The sequence below is a fragment of the Peromyscus leucopus genome, chromosome 4 (genome assembly GCF_004664715.2).
Source record: "Peromyscus leucopus breed LL Stock chromosome 4, UCI_PerLeu_2.1, whole genome shotgun sequence".
NCBI classification, from domain to species: Eukaryota; Metazoa; Chordata; class Mammalia; order Rodentia; family Cricetidae; genus Peromyscus; species Peromyscus leucopus.
Genome location: NC_051066.1, coordinates 78111907 through 78126475, shown reverse-complemented (window position 1 = coordinate 78126475; position 14569 = coordinate 78111907). Strand labels below are relative to the sequence as shown.

At 44.5% G+C, this 14569-nt stretch overlaps 1 protein-coding gene across 4 annotated transcripts in view; it reads left to right on the top strand.

Moving 5' to 3' along the window:
• The window catches only part of Ehf (ETS homologous factor), a 39533-nt gene extending 28322 nt beyond the window's left edge, over positions 1-11211 (top strand). For all 4 annotated transcript variants that reach the window (XM_037205051.1, XM_037205050.1, XM_028877847.2 and 1 more), the window contains 6 exons: positions 536-598; positions 2911-2979; positions 3089-3157; positions 9125-9187; positions 10420-10615; positions 10713-11211. In XM_037205051.1, the coding sequence (XP_037060946.1) occupies positions 536-598; positions 2911-2979; positions 3089-3157; positions 9125-9187; positions 10420-10615; positions 10713-10812 (560 nt within the window). In that variant the 3' untranslated portion in view covers positions 10813-11211. The remainder of the gene's footprint in view (positions 1-535; positions 599-2910; positions 2980-3088; positions 3158-9124; positions 9188-10419; positions 10616-10712) is intronic.
• The last annotated feature ends 3358 nt before the right edge of the window (positions 11212-14569 follow it).

Here is a 14569-nt window from a genome sequence, read left to right as displayed (position 1 = left end):
TGAAGGCATAGAAAGCTCATGGTATTTTATCCAGATGTGGCTCATAGATGAATCTAGTAAAGGTGGGGTTGATAGAGTTTAGATCAAAGCCTTAAGTGCTAGTGAAGTTAAAATGTCTTTCTGTGCATTTTCACTTCCATTTCATATGCTCTCTTAGTGTGAGAGGGTATCATAGAAGTCATGTAAGTAACTCTATCCAGTTTAGTCCCCTGAATTTACACAGGAGGAGACCAAGACTAGAATAGCAAATGTCTTGCAGCCCCTAGTATTGGAGAAGGTAGCCATCTGGTTTATGACATTCCTTACTTCTAACACCAGTTAATCCCACTTGTGCAGATGCCTTGGACTACTAGTTCTCTGGGGCCAGAGATGGTCCCAGACTTGAGTTTGCCAAGGCTGGCTAGGGAGACTCCCGCCGGCCAACCAGGAAAGACAACAGGATAGCAGATGCTCTTCAACGGAGCCCGTATTCTTACTGAAATGTCAGGTTTTGACTCTGTCTAGGATCTCTGACTTTTCCATCTGTCCTTCACAGGCCAGTGCAGCAGTGACCTTTTCCAGTCCACACACAATGTCATTGTCAAGACTGAGCAAACAGGTGCGTGGGGAGAGGCAGAGGGAGCCACATTGGCCAGGCCAAGCCCTGGGGAGAAAAAGAGGAGGGAGAACAGAAGACCATGGGAGAAAAGCTGGCAGGGAATCCATGGCGGTCATTCCCCTGTCTCCAAGGCCCACCCTGCCATAAGCCTCTTCCTTGCTCTTGGCACCAATGACCACCAATTGTGTCTAATGTGTAGATGGGTGGTGAGCCATCCTTTGCCGGTCACAGCACCATCCAGATGCAAGGCCAGTTGCTGGGTAAATACAGACTCTAAGGTGGGCTTTCTTCTCAGGAAGAGTGAGGCTGGGTTCAGAAAAGCAAGGGGAAGGTAGAAGTCTTTGTTCTCCACCTTCTGCAGGAGTAAGCTTCACAAGGAGGGAGCTGCTGTCTTGATGTTGCAGGGAGCAGAGTCTCTGGGCCCTACTGAGCATCCACGGGCATATTGAAGGTGGTTGTAGAGCACAATCCTCATGAGGATATTTCTACTTGAAAGAACCTATCCCGGGCTCTGAGCCAAGTCTGTGGTTTCATAATGTCTGCATTCATTTTTGTTCTCTCTCCTCTGTCCCCCAAACTTCATGGGCACAAAAAACTACGCAGGTGCCACTGGTCCTGAGTCACTCCATATGTCCACATCAGGTAGTTTATAGGCCATGTGGGCTGACAAAGTTTGCCTGAGATCTCCCAGAGGGTTGCGTGCTAGTCACCAAGGACAGAATTTGACCTGGGGGTGGTTTTTGAGTCACTTGGCACCAAAATTAGCACATGCAGTTATTTAATCTTTTATAAGGGCCCTGGTCTACCATTATTAAAGAAAAAAAAAAACCCAGCTGCTAAACATGTTAATTAAGCCTTCCTAGGCCTGTCCTGTAGTTTGGATGGTCTGTGTTTTGTAGACCTGCCCAAGCTCTGTAGACAGATCAGGATTTGGCTTAGAGAATGGCCTTGGCCTTACATATAGCCCCACTGCATGGGCCAGGGTGATATTGGAGAGGCTCCAAAGAAGATGATAATCCTCCTTGACCATCCGGACATTCTTGTGTTGCTGGTTCAGAAAAGCTGAGCTCAAGGGTGGAGAAGGTCCACCCTAGGAAGAGGGGAGAGGAGGCTCACAGAGGGGCCACCCCCAAACCTCTTTGGAGATTGTTTTTAGAGACAACAACAGATGTACAAGGTGACCCAACAAGGACAAAGGGTGTAACCCCAAGAGATTGGGCTTAGGGTGTCCAAACACGTAGCTGTGAGTTCAAATACCAGCTAAATCCCCATGTTGTAAACAGAAGGATTTAACCAGTGAGTCAGGCCTTATACCATTTATGCTATAAAAACAAAACAGAGCTCAGCCAGTGGCTTGCCGTCCTGACCTTCACATGTGGAACCTGGGTATCAGCGAAGCCAGTGTAGCCCAGATTGGGGGCCAAGAGCTCGATGCCAGGGACAAGGTGAGAGCATCACGCTCTTGTCCAGCCTGCAGAGAGAATTCTTGTGTTGGAAGCTGGCCTGGATCCGGCGATTGTGTGGGAGTTGGGCTTCCTTGGGGGCAGGTGGAAGGGAGTTTCCTCTTAATCCACAATCTGAAGAGTGTCTCACTCCAACTAACTCTTGAGACGTAGCATACATGATAAGAAATGGGGGGGGTGGTGCATTTCTGCTTCTCCCAGAGATGCAAAGGCCCACTCATAAAAAGCTTTTTGGGTGATTTGGTAACATTTTTCCCCTTCTCCTGAGTTTTGAGAATTTTATATCACCTCTTAAGCTACTTGGAGAAAAATTAGACAAGAGTGGCTGTCACTCATCTTAAGGGTTAGCTACCCTTTGAATTTCAACAATGAAGAAATTGTGAGAAAGCTGGCCAGTTTTTTTTTTCCTGAAAGAAACACCATCAGTTCCCTACCACCACCAGAAAGAAGAATTCTCTTTAACCCCTTATTATACATTTATTCATCTCCAACAAAGCTTTCCCTCCACTCCAGAGTAAAATTATCCTGGTAATTATGTGGCAGGAGTGAGGTCAAGCAAGGCTGGAGCATTTCTAGAAGAATGGAGTGTTGGTCTAGGACAGGATTGTGTATCCTGAAAATGTAATGAGTGTATATCACAAGGTTAGAAGCATTGCAAAGTGGTTCATATGACGTTGGGAGAAAGATGGGCTGACATGGTTAGAAAGTCGCGCGTGCTTAAGTGGAGTCTTACTCCGCTTGGCTGCCTCTTCCTTCCCTCACGCTCTTGGATGAGCAGACACTTAGAATGGGAAATCTTCAGCCCAGAGATAACAATTGTTGACCTTCCCCATGCTCTGTTCCTTGCAGATCCTTCCATTATGAACACATGGAAAGAAGAGAACTATCTCTATGACCCCAGCTATGGTAGCACAGTAGGTAACTAACTCCCTGACCCTGAAGGCCCTCTCGCGTGCTTGCTCTGCTCCAGTGTCGTGTTGTCAGCAGGGTCTCTCCATGTCCTTTCTCTTGTTTTTGTTCCCTGCAGATTTTTTGGACAGCAAAACTTTCTGCCGGGCCCAGATTTCCATGACAACCTCCAGTCACCTTCCAGTTGGTAAGTTGTCCAGACATGGACTGGGTTTGCCTCTTGGCTGTGCTTACTAATTATCAATAAAACTTACCACCACCCTACATTTCTACCTGGCTGGAGTCTTTCTCATTAAAAAGCTAGGGAATGAACTGAATTGTCATCTGGATGAGTAGCTGTACTTCCCAGCCAGTATGTATACACCAAAGATTGTCAGCACACATCCCTCCACAAGTATTCTTCTGCGCCACTCTGTGTAACTAGTCACTCTCTTGAGACAATGAAAGTTCCTTGCATTTCCCCCTGTTTTTAACACAAACTTGCTTTGGAAATAAACTTGGTAATAGCATTTGTATTTATTGGAGAGAAGACTAGATTTCATTTTCAGTTGCATCCCAAACATACATTTTGAACTATGTTTGGCCTTAGAGAACAATGAACTCTAAACACCTGTGGACCGGAGGGCATGGTCTACAGATAGAGTGATTTGGAAGTTTGGACAGCAGCCCTGCACTTACATTCCTACTCCCCAATGCCCCCCTTCCCTGAACCCAGCCCATTTTGAGGTCTAACCTTGATGGCTCATCAGCACTCTGCAATCAGAGCATCTGTCCTGTGTCAGTGATGTTCTCATCAGTTGCATTGGTCATGGTTTCATACAACTTGGGACTATCCACAATGCTCTGTCAAAGGTTATAGCAATGTTGGCACATAGGGGGCTAGGTCTGGGAAGGGGCTTTCAGACAACAGGTACATTTACATGTGTCCTATAAGAATTAGCTAAACGAAAGATTTTGTGTTGTTCCTTGACCTGGTTATTTCTGGGCCTCTTTGGGTCTGTGAAGCTGAGACATCATCTGCAAGAGAAATGTTCTTCAGGAGCTGACCTTGGGGGCAGTGACAGAACTGGAAATGAACAGGGTCTGTGTGAACAACAGCATGGGCTTGAACAATACTGACCCCTCTTCTTTTGCTTTGGTTGAATGTATGGTTGTGGGAAATGAACTATTGAGAGCTTTTAGTTTGAAGTTTGTTTCTGTCAAGCCCCTTGAATGAGAGGGCTGGGAGCTAGTTTAAGCACTTTTGGAATTGTAGTTGAGATCTGAAGGCGGCCCTGTCGCCCAAGCCTTTAGTGCGTGTCCCTTGAAGTGATTTGTGAAGTGGTCAGGAAGCAAGGCCAATGTCAGAAAAGAGGTAGTGTATTGCCACTATGGAGGATCAGTCCATCTGAGTAATTTTCCGTGGCAATTGTTGCCACCTAGAGAAGACTCCCAGCTTCAGGGCTGAATAAAGCACCCAAGTCACCCACTAGTTTCCACCCCAACTTCCTGGGGCGTCACCTGCCATGACTTTCCTGTTAGGTCTTTAATGTGGCAAAAGATTTCAGCTAAGGATAAAATGGAACCAACTGCTTCTCACAAACTCCCAGGAAGTCACAGCCCTGTTCCCTCACATCCTGGTCTGTCTGCCTTCCACTCTTGTGCCTTAGATCTTCTAGCGTCTCAGAACAGCAGGGGGTCAAGGCAGCAGCTTATACCTGCATGCTCTAACAGCAGGAGCTGCTGTCCCCTGCATCCGCCTATTTGTGGTGGTTTTATTTTATTTATTTATTTATTTATTTATTTATTTATTTATTTATTTTGTAGCTTTGCGCTTCCTGGAGCTACTTGTAGCCAGCTGTCGCTCACAGAATCTGTGCTCTGCTGAGTGTGATTAAGCGTGCGCCACCCTGCCTTGTTTTATGCCCTTAAAATGAGCTGTAGGAGTCTGTCCCCCTCACCTCCACCCCATCTCCAGTCTCCTGTTCTCCATTATCATTCTGACGCTCGAACAGCTGGAAAACGAGATGAGTAATTCAATCCTTCTATCTTAAAAACAAAAAGCAAAACAAAACAACACCATGGTGTCTGCAGTTGGTGAATTCTTTGGATTTTAGGTCTGGTGGGACAGTAATAGCAACCATATATGAGTCAGTTCCTTCCAGAATAGTTTAGGCTCTACTGGATGGGGCCAGAATGCCCCCAAAGACCTTTGCCATCTGTCCTAGTCTTGCTATGTCAAGTTCCTATAAAACAGGGTGCAGTTAAACATCTATCTATGTTTTCATGCAAGTTCAAGCTGAGCTAAGGCGAGGCTCTGTGTCAACTGATGGTCTCCTCGATAGTGCAGGTGGGGAAGCCGGCTTTGTTTTGATTTTTTTTTTTTTTCATCTGCCCATTCCATAAAATGGCTGCCACCAGTGTTCTGATCTGCTCGATAGAAGCAGAAGCCAGTCCTGCCAACTCGGGCTTGATGTGTTTATCTACTGACTTGTTGAGCCTCAAGCTAGGGTGGCACAGTCTATTAGAACACTAAGATTTGTATATCCCGTAAAGAAATGGCTCACAGCTGACTCATATGCAAATACATCTAATCTCTGCTTTCTTGCGAAGCAGCTAGGCTGAAAAGCATAGGCTCCCACTTAGACTGTAAACTCAGGGCTTGGGACTGCTTCTGCCTGGACCCCACAGACACCCTGACCCCACGTGTCTGAGAGAGAAACAAGAAAAAGCCAGGCTGGACAACCTCTGTAGAGCTAGCCATTATTTTATAAAAATGAATCACTTGACCATATGGCCCACTTCAAAGGTCTGGCTTTTGTTTTGTGGCAGTGGGGAGTACAAGGGGGCAGAGAGAGGCAGTTGTATTAAATGAGCTCATAGATCAAAAGGCTTTAGAGTTAAGGCTGGTAGGGTTTTTGTGGCTTCCTCTGCATGTTGGCAGGAGAAGAATGTCTGGAAGAAGCATTTCATCTTTTTGTCTTGGATTACTTTTTCTCCTATGTGAGGATGGGAACATCTGGCCTCGTGTGTGTGTGTGTGTGTGTGTGTGTGTGTGTGTGTGTGTGTGTGTGTGTATGGTCTAGCTTGACGAAAGGGCTGACATCTCAAAGAGAATCAATTCAGTCTTTTAATCTAGAGTCTATGAACCCCCTAAGTGAGCCAGGGATTCCCAAAATGACTGACGAAATTTCATTAGTGTGACACACTTGCATTTTCTAGTGGAGAACATTCAGGTGTTCATCCAATTCTCAAAGATACCATAACCCCAAAGTGATGAATTCTGCATCAGTTTGGAGCCCCCGTGTACTGAGTAAGGCCAGTGGGCCAAGAAACTCTTGTGTTTTTCTGAAGTCATCCCTGGCTCTGAAATCATGGCCCTGTTCCCTCCTGTATCTCATTGGAAAATGAGCTTTGCTTGTGGCCTAGTGGGTAAATGCCATTCTTTGTCTCCAGAACAACGTGGCCCTGTCAGGGTGATGTATCACTGGGAAACCGGGGTGGGTGCCAGACCTGTCTCAATGTCATCATGTCCTGGTGGGGTGTTGCAACCTTGGCCTGTGAACTGCAGGGGGCCGAGAGAGGCGTCCTTTCCAGTTCCGTGTATTGGTCCTTTTGGATTTCAGAGAAAACCACATAAAGCCAGGCCCTGCTGGCACCAATGCCAGGAGAGCAATTCTTACACAGAATGAGGAGTTTCTCTTTTATTTAATCCCTCTTCTCATCTCAGTGACTTTTGGAAAACCTGCTAGGAATGTGGAAGCGTGAGAAGCTCAGGGATGGATGGATGGATGGATGGATGGATGGATGGATAGGTGGACCCACACACTGGGAAGTATAAAACCAGTGCATAGGAATTGTGTGCGTGTGTGTGTGTGTGTGTGTGTGTGTGTGTGTGCTGTGTGTGTTGTGTGTGTGTGTGTGTGTGTGTGTGTATGTGTAGACACTGTGGAAGTGGATTGGCTCTTGGAAGGACATTTGAGAAGTGTGTTATGTGACCAAAGAGCCTCCCCCTTAGGAGGCTTCTTCTGAGATCCAACTACTGGTATTTACAGCCTGGCTCTACTTTTAGGCTCTTTCTTGGATCCTCCATAGAAGCAGACCCAACCTTACAGGGTTTTTGTATGAATTATATAATAGTACCTACCTCATATCATTATTTTATGAATGATGTAAGGTAAGCCATGGAAAATGTTTTGTATTGTGTCTGGTACATGGCAAGAACTTAATAAACAGGAGTTATTTTTTCTTAACTATTTTATCTTATCATTTTTGCTTTTGGTGGTGCTGGGGATCAAGCCTAGGGCCTTCTTTGTACAAGTGCTCTAACCCTGAGCCATGTCCCCAGCCTGTTTAGTCACTTTAACTTTGGTGGCTCATAAACTCTTTTTTGAATAGTGGCCTGCTCTATCAGATGCTTGCCTAGACCCCCTCCCTGTGTTGATGAATCTAGAATGCTCTCAAAGGCCGTAACAGGGATCCTTAGGTTAGGAAGTTCTACTCTAACATCACAAGAAGAGACATGTTTTGCTTAATTTCTTTGAAGGATTGACTTGTGTTTAGGAGCTATGTTGAATCAAAACTGGCTAGCTATTGATTACGGGCCTTGGGATGAGATCACCAATGGTCCACACAATACCTGAGGCACCCTTGGAAATATACAAACACAGACACACACAGACACAGACAGACAGACCCACACACCTGGGGGAGGGCCCCTAGGTTGTTACTTTCCTTCATTTAACAGTTCTTTTACTGATGTATTTATTTTAATTTATGCACATGAGTGTTTTGCCTGTACATATATATGTGTCCCATGGACTTGCCTGGTGACCGTGGCAATCAGAAGAGGACATCAGATCCCCTGGTACTAGACCTACAGATAGTTGTGAACCATATAGGTGCTGAGAACCAATTCAAATCCTCCGCAAGAGCAATATGTGCTTTTAACTGCTGAACCATCGCTTCGATCCCTTCTTCATCTTAAAAAAATTAATCTGTAATAATAATACATTTATGAGCCATGCTGTGACAGTTTGGTACTTGCATATAATATGTGATAATCAAATCAGACTTGGTAGCTAGCTAGCATCCCCACCTCTTCAGTGTTCATCGTCTCAGTGCTGGGAGCCTTGTGACTTCTTGGTTCTAGTTCTTTGTAAATCTATGTAATAAATCACCAGGCATTATGTTTTCATCCTACTTCCTGGTAGACAATTGAGCTTGTTCTGCAGGGAAACTGCTCTTGTGGCATGTCATCTAGTCTCCCGCTGTTCCTCTCATCCCCTCTTCATCCCTAGCCTTCATCATTCAGCTTGTTGTTTTGCTGGGATTAAACTTTTCAACCTGTCATATATACCTGAGAACATCAGTGTTTTAGTTTTTTTTTTTTTTTAGGAGAATTATCACATCATAGATCTGCCTCTGTCTTCTCCTCTATGGAGACAGTGAAAGGGTTACCATAAAGAGTCATTTGTTAAACTAATCTGTGTTTCCATAGTCCACTGTGGCCCTCTGTGCTAGGCTCAGGCCACTCAATGAATGGCCCCTTTGTCAAGGTGATTAAAATGTAACTTTGCATGCCAAAAAATGGCACTCCTCTAGCTTAAACGTTATCCTCCTTTGTTATGAGTGTTTACATTTTTGTATTATGTTATAAAAACATCCTTTGGATGACCTAAATCTTTCCATGGTTTACCATCTCTCTCAGAATGAAGCAGAACAAAGTCCTTTCAAAAATTTCTGTAAGGCATTAATGATCTCTGCCCGTCTCTCTGCCCCTTGTCTACATCCGCACTGGCTTCTTTCTGTGCTGTGTAAACATTTAATGCACAGTGACCTGAGGCCCTTTGCACTTACTGCCTCCATTTGTGGAATGTTTGTCCCCAGAGTCTCTGAGTGGCCACCTCCCCCACATCCCATGGGTCCCTGTGTCACAGAATTCTTCTGTGACTCTGCTGTATTAAGTTGTAAACAAGTTCCACTTCTCTACTTCGACCGCCATTTCTACCCTGCATTATTTTTCTCCGTGGCATGCACCCTCTGTTTTATGACTGCCGCACAGCCAGACAGTACTGACACGCAGTGGGTGGTCAGTGAACATTGATGAAGTGTGTGACGAGAACGATACTTACGGGAGGTGTGTGAACTGAGGTGCTCTCACTTTTCTCCTTAGCCGAGTCACCTGATATGAAAAAGGAACAAGACCACCCTGTAAAGTCCCACACCAAAAAGCACAGTAAGTTGCCTGGCACTATTTCCTCCGTCTCCATTCCTTTGCTTCTATAGGTGCTTGTTTTCTGTCAAAGGGACTCCTTATGTGACTGTTTCTGAAAGTGGGACCTCCTGGGGATTTCTTCCTCATCTTAATTTCTCTAAAACTAGGACACTGAGTGGATAAGAACTTGTGGACAGAAGGTTAGACTTCCCTTTGTCTAGGAGAAAACAGGGTAGGGCAAGGAGAGAGATGGAAAAGAGTGTCTGAGATGCATCACTTTTTCTTTGGGGGAGGTCTTGTTCCAAGAAATGACTGTTTGTTCTGAAGACTCAACTCTGCTCTCTGGAGTTGGATTTCCCCAGGGCTAAAACTTTATGAACAGCCAGGCAGAGGTGGCACATGCCTTTAATCCCAGCACTTGGGAGGCAGAGGCAGATGGTATCTCTGTGAGTTCGAGGCCAGCCTGGTCTACAGAGCAAGTTCCAGAGCCCTGTCTCAAAAACAAAACAAAACAACAACAAAAAAACCCCAAAAAACAAAACAAAACAACAACAACAACAAAACCCCAAAAAACAGAAACCAAAAAACAAAATCCTTATGAACGAATATGGACTATCAGAGACATAGACTAGAGGGGGCACAGAGAACTGTCAAGATTGTACAATCAAGAATTGCCAGAAACCTGGGGTGTCTTGACTCTGCTCCACCAGCTTATCCTATAAAGGTAAACTCATACTGTCCCCCAAGTCCCATGAGGAAGGGGCTCTGACATGCATCTCCTGGAAGTAAAATCAAATTCCAGGAGCTGCCTAGTTTTTAAGTTGGTTCCCTTGATCGTTTTTGAGAATTCCCTCTACCCAACATGCTCTTGGTGTTAAGACTCTATGCTCTGCTGACGCCATGGTTGAAGCACAGCTGTAGGGTTGGGGTAACCAAGGGAGGTATTAGATAAATGGCTGAGGTTCGATGTCTGAAATGAAGCCCAGTCTATTTGTGAACAATAACTAGGAGAAACTCAGCCTGGATTACATGGTTAACATCAATTCTTTAGCCCTGGCTTTGCCAGTGGTTGGTTGTACCACATTGGTTAAACCACTGAAATTTCCCATGCCTTGACTATACTAGTTGTTCATTCTAAAATGACTATTTGGTGATTCTGTATCTCAAGGAAGAAGCTGTAACTCCACATTCTCTCTCCCTCCTGCTCTCTGATTTGAGGTGTTAATAAGTCATCGTGTCTTGCTTTTCATCAGACCCAAGAGGGACTCACTTATGGGAGTTCATTCGAGACATTCTCCTGAGCCCAGATAAGAACCCAGGGCTGATCAAATGGGAAGACCGTTCAGAAGGCATCTTCAGGTTCCTGAAGTCAGAGGCTGTGGCTCAGCTGTGGGGGAAAAAGAAAAACAACAGTAGTATGACCTATGAGAAGCTCAGCCGGGCCATGAGGTAAGCAACTTCATGTTCTTCCAATGGCAAGGCCACGGAGCAGGCGCTCCCTCAGTGTTCAGACTGAATGACTACCTTACTCACCTCCTTCTTACAGATATTACTACAAACGGGAAATCCTGGAACGTGTGGACGGACGACGGCTGGTCTATAAATTTGGGAAGAATGCTCGTGGATGGAGAGAAAATGAGAACTGAGGCTGCCAACACTTGGGACACAAACCAAAAACACACAGCAAATGGATTATGATCAATGAAGAACTGGACGTAAATATTTCAAAGACTACTTTTCAGTGATATTTATGTACTATGAAGGGACAAAAAAAATCTACTTCTGATGGGAAGAATGAACACTACAGTTGATGAAAAAATTATTTTGTTACTTTGAAGTATGTCCTATGTGGGGAGCAAACGTACACAGTTTTCTGTGAACTATGAAGCTGTATGTGGTTGTGATGTGCTGTTGCCTCTGTTGTGATGTTTTTTTTTGTTTTTTTTTTTTCCTACCCCGAGAACAGCAGGGCCTGTAGCCTTGCGCTTCTTGTCAAGAGGAAGGGAAAAGAAATAAGAGGGCATTAAATATTTTCATAGACAAGATGATTCAGAGAAAAGGTGATGTGTTCTCTGCACATAAGCATCCATGTGACCTCCTCAAGAGAAATGGGATTCATTGATAGGACAAAAGTTCAGGATCTCAGATTGATGGGATCAACCCAAAGGATGCTGGGAAAATTGACTTGACTTAGGAGATAGGGAATAGAGAATGGCAACTTCCGTAATCCAGAGTGGCCTATAATCACTGCATGATTACATGACTGGGAATGTTTAAATAAATGGGAATGATGGTGGGGGAAGGACTGACCCTCATTCATGGATGACTCTCCTGTACCCCCTTTACACTTGGATGGTTAAAAATGTTATTTGCTTCACGTGGTCACTTCTAGCTATGTAGAATTCAGCCCAACTATTGAAAAAAAGGCGGGAAAGGAGGTGGTGGCATGGGGATGGCTGATGAGCATGCTCTTGTATCTGTAGTTTAAAGGTTCTCCCTGGGTACAGTTGACATTTGGGGTTGGTTCATTTTTAGTTTGTGTGTGTGTGTGTGTGTGTGTGTGTGTGTATGTGTGTGTGTGTGTTTTAATATCAGTGACAACAGGATGCAATAGATGGAAGACATCCTTTTTTTTTTTTTTTTTTTTTTTTTTTTTTTTTTGGTTTTTCGAGACAGGGTTTCTCTGTGTAGCTTTGCGCCTTTCCTGGAGCTCACTTGGTAGCCCAGGCTGGCCTCGAACTCACAGAGATCCACCTGGCTCTGCCTTCCGAGTGCTGGGATTAAAGGCGTGCGCTTGGAAGACATTCTTTTCAGGCTGCCACATGAAAGCCAAAGTCAGATAAATGCAGTGACATAGTGGGAAATTCAGGAGGAAATGTTTGCCCCGGGAATGCAGAGAGAAGCTTACATTGCAGAAGGATCTACTGAGGAAAGAATCTGTGTATGTGCCTCTGTGTGTGTGTATGTGTGTGTGCCCATGTGCTTATGTGTGTGTGTGGGGGGTGTGTGTGTCATGTTCCTCTGTGTGTCTGTGTGTGAGTGTGTGTGCATATGCAGGCCTGTGTGCTTATGTGTGTGTGTGGGGGGGGAGTGCTGTGTGCCTCTTTGTAAGGGTGTGTATGTATGTGTGCTCAAGTACCTGTGTGTTTGTGTGCGTGTGCATGTACGTGTGTGTGTGTGTGTGTGTGTGTGTGTGTGTGTGTGTGTGTGTGTGTGATGGTACTAGGGGCATTGGCAGTCTTCTCTCTGCTGTTCTTTGCATGGCTTTCCCTGGCTTTGGTCTAGGGTGGTGAGGTCTTTCTCAGGGGTTCCCTTCCCTCAGGCCTGTGAGTTTCTCTGATTCCTGTAACTGGCTTTGGCTCTTTTTACAGCTTCTCCGTCACAGAGCTATCCTTGTCAGAGAGTAGGAGAGTCTACAGAGGACTGGTGGGAACAGTTATGTGGACAAATAGATTGTGCTGTTCTCTGAGAGGGACAGTTTCTTGGCACCTGGTGCCTATTTCAATAGGCTGCAGTATTAAGTGTTCTGCATATCTATTTTCTTGGCTTGAATTTGCTGTTTTCATGACTTGGAGAACTCCAGGTAACGAAGCTATGCCAGCTTGGGAAGTAGCAGAGCGTGTCCCACCACAGTTCGAAAGGACCGAGAAAACCCTACAGAGAAGCCCTCTTTCTCTAGGGAATCATCACTTAATTGATAAGTTCATCTGTGATTAATCAGCTAATGGCTCACCAAAAACAGTCTCCTTGAATATTCCAAAGTGACGTATTAGTGGTTTCCATTGGGAACCTAAGTCAAGTAATGGAACATTAATACTTCACAAGTCTGAGATCATCTGAGGCTCCTATATGACTTGATAAAATTAAGCAAGGCCCTGGATCCAGGGATAGGTCCACAGCTTCTTCAGTGTGCTGCCTGAGCAAGGCAGACACAGGCCATGAGTTTCATGCACAGAGCCTTCCTTCAAATTCCTGTCTGATTAGATTGTAAGCTCTCTGAGGGCAGGGACCAAGTCTGATCCCTTTTGTTATTCTCATACCTGGGGTGCAACAGGATAACTATTCACTGAATGAATGATGACTATCTTCTGGGAGACTCCTCTGACTGGACAGACACCAGTCATACTCATAACTGGGACGTGAATCACTTCTCCAGAACAGAGCACAATAACTGAACCTTCAAGGACATATCCTCTTTGATGAACATTTTACTGTGACAACTCTCCTTTGCCTCTACCTGTGCTGAAAAGAAATTCAAACAGGCTGCTTGGTTCCACACATCAGTGTCTGCTGGAGGAGAATTCTATTGCCTTACCCAGAACTGTGAGACTTAACCTGGTTACAAGATACCAGCAATGAACCCCTGACCTATTTAATCAATGAAGATTATAAATGTGTTTATATGATGTTAATTGATATTTAAGCATAAAACTGTTTTCAGTTTTAGTATTTAGGGGTTGGTTTTTATTTTTTCTTTCTTGAAAAATGCTGAGGGATATTTTGAAAAGGTTAGCCATGCATGTTAGATGTTAGTTTTGCAAGTGTGTCCTTTTTTTAGTGTATAAAATGTAAGAAAAGGGAGAGCAGAAAGAGGAAGAAGCAACTACATTATTCTTCTGTAGTTTAAATAAAGCACCTAGCAGGTGTCCTGTGCGTAGTCGAGCATCAAATACGTGAGGAGTGTATGTGAGAATATAGGTTGTACAAGGCACATGATCTGGACCTATGGAGGAACACGGACTATGAGAATGAACCACCATCATGGCCATCTTTGTGTCACAGGTGAGTGATCCTCAGCTGTGAGGCTCAAGATGCAGAGTCTAGCGTAAGGAGACCATTAAGAAAACCCAATTTCTTGGAACGGTGTCTCATAAACTTTCTGAAACATGTGGGCTTCCAAGTTTAGTTGAATTGGGGTTAATCATTCTGTAGCTATAAATTTTATTCTTGCCATCAGCTTCTGGGTTGGTAATTGGTGGACAGCAACCCTACTGCCACTGGTTTTTTTGTTTGTTTGTTTTGTTTTTAAATCAGAACCTTTCCCCCTTAAACTGTTAAATCCAAATGGTTTCTGTTCAATGAAAGAATTCTATTTTTCAGAAATATGTTTTTATTTGTTTGTTTGATGGGTCCCAGAAAACACTAATAAAAACCACAGAGGCCATGCTGGAGATGTGTTTCCTTCTTTGGGATAAGCTGTCCTGCAAACTAAATGCAGGAACACAACATGGCTTCTGGTTACATCAGTGCCTTTTTCTAAAAGGATTTATTTATTTTGTGCATATGTGTGTGTGTGTACCTGCTTGTCTGTACACCATGTGTGTGAAAAGGTGTCAGGTCTCATGGGACTGTAATTGCAGGTGGTTGTGAGCAGTTGGATTTGAGTGCTGGGAACCACACCCA